At 51.8% G+C, this 14103-nt stretch overlaps 1 protein-coding gene across 1 annotated transcript in view; it reads left to right on the forward strand.

Annotated features, from left to right (window-relative positions):
• Positions 1-14103, forward strand: part of NOS1AP (nitric oxide synthase 1 (neuronal) adaptor protein) — a 113316-nt gene that overhangs the window by 86442 nt on the left and 12771 nt on the right. Inside the window, exons 6-8 of the mRNA XM_014528519.1 lie at positions 8212-8353; positions 12689-12855; positions 13736-13903. Of these exons, the coding sequence (XP_014384005.1) occupies positions 8212-8353; positions 12689-12855; positions 13736-13903 (477 nt within the window). The remainder of the gene's footprint in view (positions 1-8211; positions 8354-12688; positions 12856-13735; positions 13904-14103) is intronic.

Here is a 14103-nt window from a genome sequence, read left to right on the forward strand (position 1 = left end):
GGCTGACTGAAAGCCGGTTTCTGGGGTTTTGTTTAGCTTCTTATTTGCAACATAGTACATAGTTGCTTAGAGTTGCAGCTGGGAGGCCGGCAAGTCAGGCGGGGAACGTTGGAGTCTGCAGTCACTGGAGCAAGGAAGCCTCCCTGCTTGCTTCAGTGCATGGCTGCCGGCTGCCATCTTGGCTGACAGTTAATTTGCATAAGGATACGCTGATTAGCCAATGGGAAGGGTAGCGGTTGTACACTAATTACCATGTTTCTCTTTTATTAGTGTAGATGACTCATTTAACTCAGCCCTTTGTATTCAGCATGTCTCTATCAAAATAAACCTATGTTTCTATGAAAATTGAAGCTTTTGTGTTTTTGTGGCCTACATAAGCTTAAACCTTATTTATTTGTTTAACTCAGCCCTTTGTATTCAGCATGTCTCTATCAAAATAAACCTATGTTTCTATGAAAATTGAAGCTTTTGTGTTTTTGTGGCCTACATAAGCTTAAACCTTATTTATTTGGCCTGTGTTAGCCTTTGAGTTTGACCTGCTTGACCTAATACATAATCACAAACCCAAACAGACAGCTAAAATGAGGAGACAAAGAAACAACCCCAAATGAAAGAACTAAATTCTCCAGAAGAAGATATAAATAAAACAGAGATAAGAAATTTATCTTAAACAGAGTCCATAGTAATGATTTTAAAGATGCTCAACAGCATGAAAACAGATATACTAACTATGAAAAAGAACACTCTAAAATAAAGAATGACATAACGCAAATAACACATTGGAAGGAATATACAACATATTAGGGGAAGCTGAGGATAGAATCAGTGAATTAGAAGAAAGAGTTGAAAATATCACTCAATCACAGGACCAAAAAGAAAAAAAAAACAATTATAAAATGGGGACAGCTTAAGGGAGCTGTGGGACAACATAAAACCTAAAAATATTCGAATAGCAGGTGTGCCAGAAGAGGCAGGAAGGTAGAAAGTGATAAAGAACATGTTTGAAGAAATAATGGCAGAAAATTTCCCTAGCCTGGTGAAGGAAAAAGTCACACAAGTTCAGGAGGCACAGAGAACCCCAAGCAAGAAGGACCCAAACAGGCCCATGCCCAAATACATCATAATTAAATGCGAGATATTAAAGACAAAGAGAGAATCTTAAAGGCAGCAAGAGAAAAGCAAACTGTTACCTACAAAAGAGTTCCTGTAAGGCTAACACCTGATTTCTCATCAGAAACTCTACAGGCCAGAAGGGAATGTCATGTAGTACTCAAAGTAATGGAAAGCAAGGCTCTGACACCAAGATTACTATATCCAGCAAGGCTATCATTCAAAATAGACGGTCGAATAAAGAGTTTCCCATAAAAAATAAATAAATAAAAAGGTTAAAGGAGTACATCACCACCAAGCCAGCTATATAAGAATTGCTGAAGGGACTGCTGTTATGAGAAAAAGAAATAGAGAGAGAAACCTAGGATACAGAATTAAAATGGCAATAAATAAGTGCCTATCAATAATATCCTTAAATGTAAATGGATTAAATGCTCCAATCAAAAGGCATAGGGTAGCTGAATGGATACAAAAACATAACCCAACTATATGCTGTCTACAAGAGACCCACCTCAGAACAAAAGACACACACAGGATGAGAGTGAAGGAAAAGAAAAAAATTTTCCATGCAAATGGAAATAAATAAATAAAAAAAGCTGGAGTAGCAGTACACATATCTGACAAAATAGATTTCAAAATGAAGGCTATCACAAGAAACAACAAAGGTCACTACATAATACTAAAGGGATCAATCCAATAAGAGCATATAACCCTGGTAAACAGATATGCACCAATATAGGAGCACCTAATTATATTTTAAAAAAAAAAACTTCTGAAGGACTTTAACAGAGAGATTGACAATAATGCAGTCATAGTAGGGGATTTTAATACCCCACTGACTTCACTGGATAGATCTTCCAGACAAAAACTTAACAAGGAAAGAGTGACTCTAAAGGACACACTGGATCAGATGGATTTAGTTGACATTTATAGAACATTTCACCCCAAAGCAGCAGAATATACATTCTTCTCAAGTGTACATGGACCATTCACAAAGATGAAGTACATATTAGGACACAAAACAAGTCCCTACAAGTTAAAGAAAATTGAAATATATCAAGCATTTTCTCAGATCACAGTGGAATGAAATTAGAAATCAACTACAGTAAAAACACCCAAAAACATTCAAACACATGGAGGCTAAATAGCATGTTATTAAACAATGAATGGGTTACCAACGAGATCAAGAAAGAAATAAAAAACTTCCTGGAAATAAATAAAAATGAACATACAATAACCCCAAATCTCTGGAACACAGCAAAAACAGTCTTGAGAGGGAAGTTTATAGCACTACAGGCATACCTCAAAAAACAGGAAACATCAGCAATATACTATTTAACTCTACAACTTAAAGAACTAGAAAGTGAGCAACAAGAAAAGCTTAGAATAAGTGGAAGGAAGAAATAATAAAGATTAGAGCAGAAATAAATGACATAAAGACCAAAAAACAAAAACAAAAACAAAAAACCAACCAGTGAAACCAAGAGTTGGTTCTTTGAAAGGATAAGCAAAATTGATAAACTGTTAACCAGATTCATCAAGAAACAAAGAGAGAGGGCCCAAATAAATAAAATCAGAAATAAAAGTGGACACCACGACACCACAGAAATACAAAGGATTGTAAGAAAATACTATAAACAACTACAGTGGGGCCTTGCCTTACGAGTTTAATTCGTTCTGTGACAGAGCTCGTAACTCAAATTACTTGTATGTCAAATCAACAGTGAACGAGTGAGACACGTGTTGCTGGGCTGATGTTGTGGCGTTCACTGTGACGTTTGCTGCGCCAACTAGCGGTGGGGTATCTGAAGCTGGCTCGTAACCCGAATTTTAGCTCACAACTCAAAGCAAAAAATCGGCCAAGAGACGGCTCGTATCTCGAAAAACTCGTTAGTCGGGATACTTGTAAGTCAAGGCCCCACTGTATATGCCAACAAGCTGGACAATGTGGATGAAATGGACAAATTCCTCAAAAATTACAATCTCCCAAAACTGAATCAGGAGGAATCAGAAAACCTGAATATGCCAATAACAGCTGAGGAAATAGAAGCAGTAATCAAAAAACTCCCAGCAAACTAAAGCCCAGGTCTGGATGGCTTTACTGGGGAATTGTACCAAACATTCAAAGAAGAACTAACACCTATACTCCTCAAACTATTCCAAAAAATCCAAGAGGAAGGAACACTTCCAAGCTCTTTCTGCGAAGCCAGCATTATCCTGATTCCAAAACCAGATGAAGACACTACAAAGAAAGAAAATCACAGGCCAATATCCCTGATGAACATAGATGCTAAAATCCTCAACAAAATATTAGCAAGTTGCATCCAGCAATATATTAAAACGGTCATGCACCATGATCAAGTGGGACTTATTCCAGGGATGCAAGGCTGGTACAATATTTGCAAATCAATAAATGTGATACATCACATAAACAAACTGAAAGACAAAAATCACATGATTATATCAATATATGCAGAAAAAGCATTCGACAAAATCCAACACCCATCCTATATAATAAAAGCCTAATATGCAAATTGACCAACTGGTGGAACGACTGGTTGGTATGATGCACACTGACCACCAGGAGGCAGATGCTCAATGCAGGAGCTGCCTCCAGCCCAGAGGCCTCAGGCCGGCTGGTGAGTATGCCGGCGCCACCCCCCTATCGCCGGCCAGGCCTAGGGACCCTACCCATGCATGAATTTCGTGCACCGGGCCTATAGTTTTTGATAAAAACTCTCAACAAAATGGGAATAGAGGGAGCCTATCTCAACATGATAACGGCCATATATGACAAACCTACAGCGAACATCATACTCAATGGGCAAAAACTAAAACCCTTTCCCCTAAGAACAGGAACAAGGCAGGGATGTCCTCTTTCACCACTCTTATTCAGCATAGTACTGGAAGTCCTAGCCACCGTGATCAGACAAGAAGTAGAAATAAAAGGCATCCAAATTGGAAAAGAAGAAGTTAAACTGTCATTATTCGTAGATAACATGATATTGTACATAGAAAACCCCAAAGACTTCAACAAAAAACTACTAGACTTAATAAATGAATTCGGCAATGTAGCAGGATACAAAATCAACACCCAGAAATCTATGGCTTTTTTATACAACAATAATGAACTTATAGAAAGAGAAACTAAAAAAACAAACAAACAAAAAAAAACAATCCCATTTACCATTGCAATAAAAAAAAAAATGAAGATACCTAGGAATAAACTTAACCAAAGAGGTAAAAAACTTGTACTCAGAAAACTACAGGACGTTGAAAAAAGCAAGAGAGGAAGATATAAACAAATGGAAGAATATACCATGTTCATGGATTGGTAGAATCAACATCATTAAAATGTCCATACTACCCAAGGCAATCTACAGATTGGATGCAATCCCTGTTAAAATACCAACAGCATATTTCACAAAGCTAGGATAAGCAAATACTCCAAAAAATTACATGGAGTCAAAAAAGACACCGAATAGCTGCAGCAATTTTGATAAGGAATAACAAAGTTGGAGGAATCACAATACCAGATATCAAGTTATACTATAAAGCCGCCGTAATCAAAACTGCCTGGTACTGGCACAGAATAGGCATATTGATCAATGGAACAGAACAGAGACCACAAACATCAATCCAAGCCGTTACACTCAATTAATATATGACAAAGGAGGCAAGAGCATACAGTGGAGTCAAGACAGTCTCCTCAATACATGGTGCTGGGAAAATTGGACAGATACATGCAAAAAAATGAAACTAGACCACCAACTTACCCCATACACAGGAATAAACTCAAAATGGATAAAAGACTTAAGTGTAAGTCATGAAACCATAAAAATCCTAGAATAAACCAGAGGCAGCAAAATCTCAGACATCTCTCGTAGCAATATGTTCACAGATACCTCTCCCAGGGCAAAGGAAACTAAGGAGAAAACAAATGGGACTACATCAAAATAAAAAGCATCTGCAGAGCAAAAGAAACCATCAGCAAAATGAAAAGGGAGCCCACTGCATGGGGGAACAAATTTGGCAACTATACATCTGATAAAGGGTTAATATCCAAAATACATAAGGAATTCATACAACTTAACAAAAGGAAGACAAACAATCCAAGTAAAAGTGGCCAAGAGACATATGAAAAAATGCTCAGAGTCACTAATCATCCAAGAGATACAAATCAAAACAACAATGAGGTACCACATCACACCTGTCAGAATGGCTGCCATCAACAAATCAACAAATGACAAGTGCTGGCGAGGATGTGGAGAAAAAGGAACACTTGTGCACTGCTGGTGGGAATGCAGACTGGTGCAGCCACTATGGAAAACAGTATGGCGTTTCCTCAAAAAATTAAATATGGAACTGCCAGTTGACCCAGTGATCCCACTTCTAGGAATATATCCTAAGAAACCTGAAGTTCCAATCAGAAAGGATATATGCACCCCTATGGTCATAGCAGCACAGTTTACAATAGCTAAGATCTGGAAACAGCCCAGGTGCCCATCAGTAGACGAGTGGATAAAGAAGCTGTGGTACACTTATACCAGGGAATACTATGCAGCAGTAAAAGAGAAGGATCTCTTACCCTTTGGGACAGCATGGAGGGGCCTGGAGAGTTTCATGCTAAGTGAAATAAGTCAGAGAAAGACAAGTATGACATGATCGCACTCATATGGGGAACCTAAGTAACAAAATAAACTGATGAACGGAATGGACCCAGAGGCATGGAAGCAGGGAACAGGGGCGGAATCTCAGAGGGAAGGAGCGGGAGGGTGGGTGTGTGGGAGGTAATCAACCAAAGACCTTGAATGCATACATGCATGGCCCATGGACACAGACAGTAGGGTGCTGAAGGCCTGGGGTGGGGAGGGAGAGGACGGTGGCGGGCTGGAGGGGGTCAATGGGGGCAAAAGGGGGCGTATGTAATTCTTTCAACAATAAAGAATTACTTTAAAAAAAACACAACAGATTCACGATTAACTCACTGCTCTTGGACCAGGAATCAGCCTCTGAATTGCGTTGTCCGCGTCTGCCTGGGCGCCCCTCACTCAGGACCACACCTGCCAGGAGGGAGGCCCGGAGGCAGAGCTGTTGCTGCGTCCTGTCGACTTCTGGGCTGGACGGAGGGGTGGCCGGGGGCTTTGTCAACATGAGTCAGTCGGTGGTTTAAAGAAACTCGTCTGTGTGTCCCGAGGGCAAGTGGTACAAGGTCAGTCTCCAAAGTCACCAGCCTCCACGCTCCCTGAGCTCCGGCTTCTCCACGGCCGCTGGGAGCCGCCCTGCAGTCTGCGCGCCCCTCCTGCTCTGAAGACGCCCTAGCGGCCGCAGCAGCCTGGCCCACAGCTGGGAGCCCGCAGCTGCTCTGGGTCGCTAAGAGAAAGTGGGTTTTGGACAGAAGACTTGATCCATGGCCACATGCTTTCTGGGCTTATGTAAAGCCAACCTGGATTTGTACAGAAATGATGCTTTCAGAGAACATCCAGTCAATGCCAGACCACGGCCAGACCTGGCGCTGGAAAAGGCTGCCTGTCCCACTCGCATTGGCTCTGCATCGTGCTGGCTGCCTGGCACCAGGCCTAGCCCGCGAGGTGAGCACTGCGGTGCAGCCAGGGGATGGAGGCGCTTCTGGAGGCCTCTCTCTGTCGGGGCCCGAGGCTTACTCACTGCTCAGGCCCGGGCGGCAGGCGGCCAGTGGCCCGGGGACACCGCCCCGTCCGCGGCAGGTGGGCCCTCCTGGCCACCTTCAGGTATCTTCCCCCCAAAAGGCTCTGACACAGACTCCTGCGCCATTTCTGAGACTGGCGTGCTCTGGCCTCGATGCCAAGAGGCCCCCGGAGCCACCTGGCTTGGAAGCAGCCGGGCAGCCTCGGGTCACACCCAGAGCGCGGCCTGGAGTGCTGCTCCGCGTGGATCCCGGTGCAGAGCGTCCTGCACACAACGCCAGAGAGCAGAGCAGAATCCAGGGTGTGAGAAGCACAGGGTTCATGGTCACCCCACGGGGGGGGGGGGGCTCCCGGCGCCTCCCAGCCTGGGCGCTGCTTCAGCTGTCACTCTCCAGCTGTCACTCATCAGCTGTCACTCATCAGCTGTCACTCTTCGGCTGTCACTCATCAGCTGTCACTCTTCGGCTGTCACTCTTCAGCTGTCACTCATCAGCTGTCACTCTTTGGCTGTCACTCATCGGCAGTCACTCATTGGCTGGTGAGGGGACTGTGGTGTTGCCACGGGGGTTGAAGGTGGGGTCACCGGGTGGTCACAGCTGACCCGAAGCTAGATCGCCCCAAGTGCAAGTAGTCTGAGACTCAGGTGTAGAGTGACAGCCACAATTGAGGTAAAGGAACGGCAGTCCAAGGTGGTGCGTGTTGGGGGCGGGGTCAGAGAAGCGTGTGCTGAGCCCCTGCCTGAGCCCGGACTCCCCTCTGTCTCTGAGAGGCAGAGAGCAGACCCCCCTGTTACAGTGCGGGATCCGCCTTCCCCGCACCTGCGTGCATCCCCCCGGCTTGGCACCGGCTCCTCTGAGTCCCTCCTCTCCTGGCCATCCCTGGTCCCACCTCTTCAGGTTCCAGGAAGAGATTAAATAGCAAAACAAAGGAGAAGGCGGTACCAGGGACGCTGGGCGCAGGCTCCCCAAAGCTGAGCGCTGCCTGTGTGCCCCCAGGCCTTGGGGTCTGGGGCTCCGGCTTCCGCTGCTTCTCAGCTCCCTGGCACCGCAGCCTGGCGTGCAGGGCTCCGGGCCCCACGTCTCCAGCAGAGAGCGTGGTCAGCAAAGGGTTCCCGAGAGTGTGGACCAACCCTTCTGCTACCTTGGAGGAGGCGTTGGTGTTGGCCGAGTCGGAGTGGGGTGTTTGCTCTGTCCCTTCCGCTGGCCGACGGTGCCGGGACTGAGGTGGCCTGTGTGCTGTCTGGAGTGTCCCAGGAAGGGACGGCCGCGCTTCCCTGTGGGAGTGTGCACGTCTGAGCACCTTAGGTTTCGTCTCTCTCCTTGGCTGGCCCAGCTGCTGGCCACCTGTCCCTTGGACGTACTGCTCCTACCCCGACCCCCTGTGTCCTCGCTGAGGGTCGCTGCATCCTTTGCCCACGTCTCCTCTCTCCCCGCAGAGCCAAGCCATGCGGATCGTCCGGACAGTGGGGCAGGCCTTCGAGGTGTGCCACAAGCTGAGCCTGCAGCACACGCAGCAGAGCGCGGACGGCCAGGAGGACGGGGACAGCGAGTGGCACAGCCACAGCTCCGGGGACCCAGGTAGGCCGTCGCCACCGGGATTGGCAGGCAGGCAGACGCAGGCAGCGTCTCGGACCTAAAATGCTTACTTTCCCTACTTCTCTCTAGATTCCAAATTTTCCTTAAGGAGCATGTACTCTTGTAGCAGACAGTTGATGTGTTTAAACTGTCAAACAAGGAAGCCTTTAAGCACGACATCAGGAACCACATTTTATTTTATTTTTTTAAAATATATTTTATTGATTTTTTCACAGAGAGGAAGGGAGAGGGGTAGAGAGTTAGAAACATCGATGAGAGGGAAACATTGATCAGCTGCCTCCTGCACACCCCCTACTGGGTATATGCCCGCAACCAAGGTACATGCCCTTGGCCGGAATCGAACCTGGGACCTTTGAGTCCACAGGCCGATGCTCTATCCACTGAGCCAAACAGGTCAGGCAGGAACCACATTTTAAAGGCAGGGCTGCTGCTGCCAAATCTGACTCCCAAGACCATTCTGTTCCCATCGGAGGGTAGAGCTGACCGCCGCCACGGGGCTTCTGCTCCTCTTTCTGAATTCCATCGTCCTGGGAACCCTCAGCGCAGACATTTTCCTGATAGCTTCCATTTTTTATCTGGAAGATAAACTGAAACAATTAGAAATAATAACTCCTCTTTGGTGGTAATTTCCTCAAATCACAGGACTATACATGAGACTCAGCTAATGGCATTTTCTGAATTCCACTGCCCCTGTGGAGAATGTCACTGACTTTCTACGTGTAGACATTTCCTGTCCATTTTAGGAAAACCTGTCAGGCCCAGTGCGGTTCCTTCAAAGTTTAGGGTGAGAAGCAAAGCGCTGAGTGGGGCTCTCCCAGGAGGCCAGGCCGGGGTCAGGCGGGTCGGCGGTGCTCCCTGCATGTCACATGGGCTTCTGCGACGACAGGAAGTGGCAGGGCCCTCCTGTCCCTGTGCAGATGTAGGTGTGGCCTGTGGGGCGATGTGAGTTGTATCATCAGGCGACACACACAAGTTCACGTCAAGGGGGGCAGGTGCTGCGGTGTGGAGAGCCCGCGTGTGCAGGCGGGCTGGAGACTGGGCGGAGCTGCAGTTCGAGGCCAAAGGTGGTCTCCCTCCTCCTCTCGGGAGGTGGGCTTTGTTCCCCTGAGACCTCCACCTGATCGGGTGAGACCCACCCACCCCAAATGGGGTAACCGGCGTGACTGTCAGTCTGCTGACTTACACGTTAACCTCTCCTGAGAAACACCTTCTCGGCAACATCGGATAATGCTGGTTCAAACACCACGTTGGCACGCGTCACTAACCGTCACACGAGTGACACGCCGATGGTGTGGGGGGGTGCGGGGCTGGCAACCCACGGGGGCAGCTGAGCCTGGGCTCTGGCACTTCTCAGTGGGCGATCACGTCAACTTCCCTAGTCTCTCTGGATCTTTCTTTCCTCGTCTGCCAGGGGTTGTGAGACGATGTGTGTAAGTCAGCATCGTGCCAGCGAATAGCAGTGCAAACACGCACCAGCTGTTGGCGGCTTCCCCGTTCTGAGTGTGACCTACGGGACCAGCTCTGCAGGAGGGTGCCCCTGGCCGGGGGCCGGCTGCGCAGTGCTTAACGGGGCGCCTCCAGGCAGGGCCCCAGCCAGGAGCGGGCCTGCTTCGAGTGTAGTGTTGGGGATACTGCCGGTCTGGGCGGCACGTTTCCTTGGCGAGGAAGGCTGCCTCCTGCCTCCTGGTCACACGTTTTGCGGCCGCACTTGCATCTTCGTGCCCACAGCCGTCTGGGAACACTCTCCTCTCTGTAAGCGCCTTCCCGGCGCATTGCCGACTGCGCCGGGTCCTCCGTGCTGTGGGCACCCGACACGCCAGCTGGCCTGTTGGCGGAATGAGCGGGCTCATTTTTGTAAAGAATCTCCCCCCACGTCAGGAGCTTTCCAGTCGGGGGTCCCTTCCTGCAGAGGAGGAGCCGCGGTGGGAGCGGGCAGTGCGTCCCGCTGTCCGGGCCTGTCGGCGGTCCCTCTGGGCCTCCGCAGGGCTTGGGGATGTGTCCTCGGTCACTGTGTGTCCTCTCCTCCCCATCCTGCCCCCCCGTCCCGACCCGGGGCCAAATGCCTTTTGTCTGTCTTGGCAGCAGCTGCCCGGGCCAGTCCCGGGGCTGGGGGCCAGGGGCCGCTCTGCCCCGCGGGTTTCCTTGACTCCCAAGAGGGTTTCCTGGGAGAGGCCCCATTCCCGAGGAGGCAGCCCGCCTCCCAGCAGCAGCCAGCCCCCCTGGGGAAGAAGAGAGCTTCCGGGAGATACCCTCCCCATCTCAATGGCTATTTATTGTACCTGTTACCTCTGCTGGACCTGGGCATCCTGCTCACCTGTGCCCCCTGTCACCTGTGCCCCCCAGACCTGTTCCTCTCCCCTCACACCTGTTCCTCTCCCCTCACACCTGTTCCTCTCCCCACACACCTGTTCCTCTCCCCTCACACCTGTTCCTCTCCCCTCACACCTGTTCCTCTCCCCTCACACCTGTTCCTCTCCCCTCACACCTGTTCCTCTCCCCTCACACCTGTTCCTCTCCCCTCACACCTGTTCCTCTCCCCTCACACCTGTTCCTCTCCCCTCACACCTGTTCCTCTCCCCACACACCTGTTCGTCCCCCAATACCTGCACCCCATATCTGTTCCTCTCCCCACACACCTATTTCTTTATCCCACACACCTGTTCCTCTCCCCACACACCTGTTCGTCCCCCAACACCTGCACCCCATATCTGTTCCTCTCCTCACACACCTGTTGTTCTTCTCACACACCTGTTCCTCTCCCCACACACCTGTTCGTCCCCCAACACCTGTGCCCCATATCTGTTCCTCTACCCCACACAGCTGCTCCTTTCCCCCACACACACACCTGTTCCTCTCCCCCACACACCTGTGCCTCTCCTCACACACCTGTGCCCCCACACTTGTCCCTTCCTCCCACACCTGTGCCTCCCCCTCCACCTGCTCTCCCACACCTGCGCCCCACCTCATCAGACCACCACTGCCTGATCATTGGTTTCTCCTTATTCCAGTTCCTTCCTTCATTGGACAGATGTTTGTCCAGTCCCCCGACGAGCCAGGCTCGATTCTGGGACACTGTAAGCAAGACAATGGGCCCTGTTGGCGAGGAACTCACAGTCAGAGTTGGGTGGGGACACAAACCAGTGACCGATCAACTCGATCATTTTGGAGAGTGTAGACAAGCGGGTGAGGTGGGCCAGGGCAGGTGGACTCCGGGCGAGAGGCAGGCGGTGCCCTGGTTCAAGGCACCAAGCCTGGAGCCAGACGGGCGGCTTTGAGCCCCAGCCTTAGCAGCTGTGTGCCTCAGTTTCTTTATCTGTCAAATGGGGGTAATGACAGTGTTTGCCTCTTAGGTTGGTTATGAGGGTAAATAAGGTAATACATGTCAAACCCTTAAATTTAGTACATAGAACATAGTACGTGCCATTTTAGCAGTAATATTGCAATTTTGAGGCAAAAAGTAGCCATTTCAAGCGCTTTTGGACTGAGCTGATCACCTCTTGTTTGTGCGATGTGAAAGAATGGCGTCTCTTGGTATTGCTGCCTGCTTCAGTCCTTCACGAAGACCCCACCCTTGCTGGGCCCCTCCCCACAGGCCGTTTGCAGTCCTGTGTGCCATGCCACCCCGAGCCCCTTCCTCCCCTCACCACCTGAGCCGCTGGCTCTCCCCGCAGGGCTGCTGCCCTCTGCCCTCTACCCTCTGCCCCGCCCACGCCTCCTCTTCGTCTCACAAGTGACACAGCCTCCTGCGGGCTCTGGCTTGTGTCTGCTGCTCCGTCCGGTGCAGTGAGAGCTCGGACTTCGCTTCCTCGTCTCGGTCCCGTAGGCTCTGTCAGATCCATCCAGGCTGCTTCATAAGTCCTGTCTGATGGGTGACTGAACGCAGCCTGCCTCACGTCTCTCCTGCCCTTCGGGGCCTCTGCCCTGGGGCAAGGTCAGAGTAGGCTCTGGGGGCCGGCCTTGAGCCTCCCTGTCTTATTCCGCAGTCACGCAGCCCCGCCATCCAACTGGGCCTGACAGCCCCGGCGAGGCTGGGAGGCCCACGCCCTGAGCTGATGCCCCCCTGAGCTGGAATGAGGTTGAGAGGACTCACCCCTCTCCCAGGGTCCCCACACCCTGTCAACAGAGACATCCCGTCCAGGATGGAGGAAATGCCGCCTTTGTTCCTAGACTTTAAAAATAGACTCTGTCTCACTGGGTTGGGAGCGGATGGACTTGCCTGGAAACAGGTGAGGATGTTGGGCAGCTATGGTGTTTCCTGGCGTGACACAGCGACACTGCTGTGTCCCATCCCTTCCCGCCTTCCCTGTTGCCCTGCAGGCCGCCAGCTCCCTGGAGCCGAGAGGGCCTCGCCAGCTACTGCAGAGGAGACGGACATCGACGCCGTGGAGGTCCCCCTCCCGGGCAGCGACGGCCTTGACTTCAGCCGCGGGGTGACTGACCTGGATGCCGTGAGGAAGGATGGCTCCTCCCACACAGACTCCGAGGTAGGCAGAGGTGCCCGCTCACGGCAGGGTGACAGGGTCCCCGGCTCCTACATACCCAGTCCACCCTGAGACACAGCCAGCCGGTCTGTGTCACCCGCCCTCAGCGCCCGGTGGCTGGCGGCCAGCTCGTCAGGGGCAGAGCCTGTGCCATCTGGAGGGCCCTCTGTGCCCGTCCTCTGCCTGTTTTCCTGGCGCCCTTGCCCTGTGAGTGGAGTGGCCTCCGTCGGGTGCCCCTCGCCTGCCTGAGGGCCAGCAGCAGGGGTCGGGGGCAGCCGCTCCTGCAGCGACATCTCTGCTCTGGGCTGTCTTAGTGGAAGTGGCCACCTGCCAGGGGCGGCGGGAAGGGACAGGAAGTGCTTTCCACGGACAGGCAGGACCTCCCAGCCTTCGGCTGCATCGGGTGCCGACTTCCGTCCCTGCGAGCAGGCGGGGCTGCAGCAGCCTGGGGAGGGGGGGGGCATGCCCTCGATACCAGCAGGCCCTGGGGTTGAGCCCAAGGACGCAGCAGAGGAAAGGGGCACTGCCTCCATCCGTCCGTCCCACGCTGGGCGGTGGGAGCTGTGCTGCATAGAAATAGGTCCCCCCATGTCCGCAAGCTGAAGGAACTCAGCCACATGGCACGGTCAGAGGGGGGGCAGGTGAGGGGACATGTCATTTCTGGTCCCATCACTGCGGAGCCGGTGCTGAGTGTCCGAGCAGGACTTCCTGCCTGCAGCCCCGCCCGGCGCCGCACCAGCTGCCCGGGCCGTCCACTCTACCCAGGCCACGCTCCCGAGCCCTTGGTGATGGGTGAGACCCCGCAGGTGCCCCCGCATAGCACAGAGAGTGAGGCCCCATGAAGCCCTGCCCAGGTCACGCTCAGTCTCCTCTGCTCCTGCAGGTGCCGCCGCAGGAGCCCGTGCCCACAGCCTCGCCCCGGATGCCGCTGCCCCCGCCCTGTGCACAGGCCCCGGGCGCGGGCACGCCGCTGTCCTCGCAGCACCAGCTGCAGCTCCTGCACCAGCTCCTCCAGCAGCAGCAGCAGCAGACGCAAGTGGCCGTGGCCCAGGTCCTGCTCAGCCTCCTCCCCGCCGCCCGGCTCCGCACGCACAGGCTGGATGTGCCCCCCCACGAGGGCCCAGGGCAGGTTTAAAGTCAGAGCCTGTGGATCGCTCGGCCGGACCCATGCTTTTGGGGCTGGGGGCGGGCAGGGGGTAGGGCGCAGGGGCAGTGGTTTCTGCGTGTCCCGCTGAGCTGGGCTTGGCTGCT

The sequence above is a fragment of the Myotis brandtii genome, unplaced genomic scaffold, assembly GCF_000412655.1.
Source record: "Myotis brandtii unplaced genomic scaffold, ASM41265v1 scaffold64, whole genome shotgun sequence".
Taxonomy (NCBI): domain Eukaryota; kingdom Metazoa; phylum Chordata; class Mammalia; order Chiroptera; family Vespertilionidae; genus Myotis; species Myotis brandtii.